We start from the raw sequence: 6,000 nt of genomic DNA, 5'->3' as shown, positions 1-6,000 counted from the left end.
CTGCTAAAAGCAAATAATATAAAAATTGTTTTTCTCAATGGATAGATATCTTCTTGCTTTAATTATATAACATTTTCTTCAATATTTGGCATTGCTCCTTCCTTATTTTTATTATTTTTTCTCTTTTTTTCCTGCAAACACTATGGCAACTTGGGCATTTGCTACTTCTTGATTGCAGCATCTAGAAGCAGATGACAAAATGAACGAGTGAAAAAACAACTTTTCCCTGTGCTTAGTTCACTTAAGCTTCTTTGTTTTGTTTGATGGTCTTGATAGTATGATTTTGGATCGCTTAATATATAATATTGTGTTGTGCTAGAAAAAACTAACATATATGTGTATTGTTTTCATTTAAAAATTAATTAAAGAGAAAGAGAAAAGCAACATTTTAATGCCCCAGGAATTGAAACTAACGTTTTCTGTCTCGGCTGGACCCCTACGCCCATCTTTTGATTTGCTGATATCATTTGCCATGTGATGGTCAATACATGTCTGCTGGGTAAGCAGTAAAATTCTGGGGGCAAGCCAGTTTTGAGAAGCTTATAATCTGACTGGGGAGACATATCTTCAAATTTTGGAAAGATATTTAATTTCTAATTATCTTAAAAGCAAATAAAAGAAACATCAACTGACCATGATCCTGCACATTTCTCATCTCAGCATCACTACGGTAAAATAAGCTAATGATGAACACTGCCATTTCACTACAAACTCTCTCCTTTTATTAACGTTGAGTATGAACACGAAACATGATCACCTGTTTAAAAGAAAAACACCGCTTTGTTCTTTGACAATTTCAAAATAAGGAACTTTGGGTTTTTATTCCTTTTAAGAGTTTCTGTAGTTGACTGTTTTTTTCTTGCTATACAATTCTCCTTGGATCTGTATTACCTCAGCTCCTTAGATACGGCAAGGGTAGAGAGTCCTCACTTAAAAAAATTTCCTAATTGTACACATTAAAAGCTAATATTTAAGAAAAACCCTCTTAATCCTCCAACCCCTATTCCTATTGTGAATAATCTGGTTTAATACAAGTTAAGTCTATAAATAAATTTGTTCTTTCTCCTCAAAAAAACAGTTAAGAAACTTTACAAGAATTACAGGTTTAAAAAATTTACCGAAAGAAATGAAAGTACTGTCACTTAACCCCTATTAACATACGGTGTTCAAGCCTTCCAGTATCAGCGCCTTTTGCATAGCATCGCTGCTAGTCGTTTCACTAGCATGCTGGCTAGGAGTCTTCTTAGTCACTCTTTTCTTCTCCTTGATAGTGTCTGTACTCTGGCTTCAGCTCCCATGTGTTTTTGTGGATCCCTTTTACATTCTGAACACCAATTTCTTTTAAGATTTCCTTCAGGTACACCTAAAACAAAAACAAAACCCCTAACAAATGAGATTATAAATGCAGGGGACAAAACTTAAAATAAGATGATATGCCAAAGCACATATGCAAGCCATAAAAATTATGATCCTAAAAGCTCAGCAAGATTTCTCTATAAGGAGGTTCAATAAACTGCCTTTTGATTCTACATGTGCGACATGGTAACTGCACTAAATATATGATCATGTGCATTAAAGGAGTTGAAAGTCCTGAATGCCAACAACTTAAAAGCTAAAACAAACAAACAAAAAAACCACAAAAAACACTACATGAAATACACGAAAAAATTACTGGTCCTCACTCAATGTGACACGGTACACCAAGGGTAATCTGCCCTTGAGTTCAGTGGCCTCATGGGACTCAGTTCACAGATTGAAACCAGTAGTTTCAGGAGCAGTAGCATATTAAAAAAATGAGCAACATTTTTGAGAATATTCTATCAAGCAGGCATATGACAGGTATTCAGAATTCTCAGTTCTAAGGTGAGTTCTCAAATTTGTTATTAGGCCACCCACTTATTTTTTCCTATGTGAGAAGGAGAGTTGTTATTTGTATTTACTACTATTTGTACTTTAGCCAAGCTTGCCAACACAGATAAGGGAGTAAGAAGTGATAATAAGGCCGGGCTTGGTGGCTCACGCCTGTAATCCCAACACTTTGGGAGGCTGAAGTGGGCAGATCACCTAAGGTCAGGAGTTCGAGACCAGCCTGGCCAACATGGTGAAACCCCGTCTCTACTAAAAATACAAAAATTAGCCAGGCATGGTGGTGGGAACCTGTAATCCCAGCTACTAGAGAGACTGAGGCAGGAGAATCACTTGAACCCAGGAGGCAGAGGTTGCAGTGAGCTGAGACTGTGCCATTGCACTCTAGCCTGGGCAACAACAGTGAAACTCTGTCTCAAAAAATAAATAAATAAATAAAGTGATAAGAAGACATCCCCTAAAACTATCAGGGATGCAGCCTTGTGTTTGGCTTCTCCAAAGAAAAGAGTCATATTATGGTGTTTTAGGTCTCTAAAAATTCAATAAACATTTACTAAATGATTACTATGGTCATGGAAATGATGGCTATGTTAAGTGTAATATGAAACTCCACCTTTGCTTGCCAATGCTGAAGGCCAAAAAGCATTCCACAATAAGCTGACCAATATAAATTACAGAATTTCCTTCTTGGAGAAGAAAGGAAAGATAATAATATTAATTATTATTATCATTATTATTTTGAGATGGAGTGTTGCTCTTGTTGCCTAAGCTGGAGTGCAGTGGCATGATCTCGGCTCTCTGCAACCTTCGCCTCCCAGGTTCAAGCGATTCTCCTGCCTCCTCCCAAGTAGCTGGGATTACAGGCGCATGCCACCACGCCCAGCTAAATTTTTTGTATTTTTAGTAGAGATGGGGTTTCACCATGTTGTCCAGGCTGGTCTCGAACTCCTGTTCTAAGGTGATCCACCCACTTCGGCCTCCCAAAGTGCTGGGATTACAGGCCTGAGCCACTGCACCCAGCCAAGATAATTATTTAAAAGCGACTCTTTTGTTGTTGTTGCAGAACAAAGCAATCCAACAATAATTTGTGTGCGTGTGCTTCAAAGAACTAGTTACGGTATGATGATGACTCATCCCATTGATGGAAGATGTAATTTTTCTTATTGATTGAAGTGAGGCATTAATAAGAAAAATGGCTGAGAAGCTCTTGTCTGTATATTTAAGGTAGTGCTTTTCTCTAGCATGGTGCTAGACCACCTGCATCAGAACCCTGTGGGGAGCTTGTTAAGTGAGACACAGCTTGGGCCTACTGAATCAAAGTCTCTTGGGCTAGGCCCAGGAATCTGCATTTTAACAAGTGCCTAGGCGACTCATGTAACTATATACTAAAGTTCCACCACATCTGGCTTAAGGTTCTTCCAGTTCTGATACTCTAGGATCTTTGAGTCCTTACTGTGTTGCTTCGTTCTCTGAGCCTCATCTTTGCTGTAGAGTACGTGTTACCAACATAATCTAATGCCACTTTACACTGACTGATATAATGCTCTAGAGTTCATAAAGTCCTTTTAGTTAGGGGTAGGTTGTCACCTAGAAACATAACAGCTGATTAGTACTGGAAGTATACAGAGGTTCCTTCAGGATGGCTCAGCTCTCTCGTGGGCAGCCTTCCCATTCCAGCAGCCAAGCCCCAGCAGATGGCAGCAATGAACCAAATGAGCCCTGGGTTCCCCCGAGGCTTGCCTGCCTCCCACACCTTATACAGTTGGCTTCACTAGCAGACCCGTGTGAATGAGTAAGCATAAAGGCTTGAGATATCCAGGTAATATAAAATGCAAGTCTGCCACCTGCTATTTCAAATTACATTTAAAAAACAGGACACTGTTCATAAACTACTTTCTAATTGAACAGGATTCATAAATGGAAAATGATTGGTTAGGCACAAATGATTCTCTGTTTAGGTGCCAAGAATGACATCTTTGTAAAATTCCAAAGAATGGTTTATTATGAGACTGGCTAAGACGATGTTGCACCAACAACCATACAATTGTGGATGCACTGCAATGGGTCAAAAATGAAAAGAACAATTGCCAGGAGCATTTTAGTAGCTCCATAGAAAAGAAGCTCTCCTGACTTCAAGTCTAGTGTGCCCATTTATAATCTAGGCCCAGAAAATGAAAAGCCTAAAAAGGGTTAAACAAAAAATATTAATAAAGTCTGAAGTGTACAAATTCAGTTGTTTTCATGTCCACCCTCATTTTGGCAATCTAGTAGAACATATGGAATTCTTTTTATAAACGAAGGTGTCATTCTTTTTTCCTTGTAACAATAAGAATGGAATGAGATGACCATAGTCAGTCAATTTCTCAAGCAACAAAATGCAATCAGGGTCACAATGTACTGTGATCAGGGGGTAGGGGACACAAACTTCCTGATTTTTAGGATGTTCTAAACTGCAACCTAAGACCATTTTACTCTAATCAAATAAATTAGCTTGGCAGGGAAGTAGGTATAAAACATTAGCAGAGAAAGTAGTAGTGACGATAGGGAAAAACAAGGTCTCTGAAGGGAAAATCTCTAAAGGGAAGACATGGACAGAGAACAGAAAGAGCACATGTCCTTCCTCTGTCTAAAATATTCTAATGACTTCCCTGTTTGGGCTACACATTAAATTCCAAACGCCTTTGTAGGCATCCACTCAGGTCTGCCTTCTCCCTTTAGCCTCATCTTCCAACACTCCCCCTCACGCATGCTTCCCATTTCTGCATCTGCGTGCTTCTGGGTTTTTCCCATATGTTGTTTCCCTTCCTTGTAACGTTTATCTCCTTTCCTCAAATCTGGACCCCTCATTCTTTAAGACTAGGCTCAAATGTTACTTTCTCAGAGAAACTTTCTCTAACAGCCTTACCTTAGATTTACATTTCACACTGCACAATCTTCGATGGTAGCTCTTATTATATTATAATCCTTTATTTATATGCCTTGCTCTCCTCTTAAATCACATGCTCCTTTTTTGGGGGGGGCGGGGGGACGGTGGGAACAGAGTTTCACTCTCGTTGCCCAGGCTGGAGTGCAATAGCATGATCTTGGCTCACCGCAACCTTCGCCTACTGGGTTCAAGTGATTCGCCTGCCTCAGCCTCCCGAGTAGCTGGGATTACAGGCATGTGACACCACGCCTGGCTAATTTTGTATTTTTAGGAGAGATGGAGTTTCTCCATGTTGGCCAGGCTGGTCTTGAACTCCTGACCTCGTGATCCACCTGCCTCGGCCTCCCAAAGCGCTAGGATTACAGGCATGAGCCACCGCGCCCAGCCACATGCTCCTGTTATAGTGCCTGCGTGCACATCACAGAGACTCAGTGTACTTATGCAAAGTGAATAAGGCGTGCTTAAGACTAACAAGGCAGCTAAGAGGACTGCTGGGTGGTGGTGGGGGATATCACTAAGAAGGTCCATAAAAATAGACCATCCAAATTCTAGTTCAGTTTTAGAACTCAAGCAGTGATCTAGTTTGAGAAACAAAAGTTTACTGACTAAACTGTACTACGTGAATTTGAATGTCACTTATTACTAAAATCTGCATTTTAGTGCTAAAATATTGTTGGTGACAGAGCCAACTGAAGAAGAGGTTTTAAAGGTTCTACCAGGATTGAAAATTACTTGGTAATCTTATTTCTCTTTTTAACATTCATATATTCACTCAAACATTTATTCCAGCACCTACAATGTGCCAGGTGGAATGGTAGACACTCAGTCTTCCTCTCAGAGTTCACAGTTTAAGATTAGTGCAGAGGATGGGGGCAAAGAAAAAGGCATATTATGCCGGGTGTGATGGCTCATGCTTGTAATCCCAGCACTTTGGGAGGCTGAGGCGGGTGGATCACCTGAGGTCAGGAATTCAAGACCAGCCGGCCAACATGGAGAAACCTCGTCTCTACCAAAATTACAAAAATTAGCTGGGCGTGGTGGCAGGCCCCTGTAGTCCCAGCTATTCAGGAGGCTGAGGCAGGATAATCACTTAAACCCAGGAGGTGGAGGTTGCAGTGAGCTGAGATCGCACCACTGTACTCCAGCATGGGCAACAGAGCAAGATTCCACCTCAAAAAAAAAAAAAGAAAAAGAAAAAGAAAAAGGCA

The 6,000-nt window shown here is 40.2% G+C and overlaps 1 protein-coding gene across 1 annotated transcript in view; it reads right to left on the bottom strand.

The window, feature by feature from the left end:
* Nucleotides 1-699: 699 nt before the first annotated feature.
* The window catches only part of GTF2F2 (general transcription factor IIF subunit 2), a 163,475-nt gene continuing 158,174 nt past the window's right edge, over nt 700-6,000 (bottom strand). Inside the window, exon 8 of the mRNA XM_001154142.7 lies at nt 700-1,363. Coding sequence (XP_001154142.1) covers nt 1,244-1,363 — 120 coding nt within the window. The 3' untranslated portion in view covers nt 700-1,243. The remainder of the gene's footprint in view (nt 1,364-6,000) is intronic.

This window comes from Pan troglodytes, chromosome 14 (genome assembly GCF_028858775.2).
Source record: "Pan troglodytes isolate AG18354 chromosome 14, NHGRI_mPanTro3-v2.0_pri, whole genome shotgun sequence".
Lineage (NCBI taxonomy): Eukaryota > Metazoa > Chordata > Mammalia > Primates > Hominidae > Pan > Pan troglodytes.
Note: the sequence above shows the minus strand (reverse complement) of the source record. Positions and strands in the feature narration are given on the sequence as shown.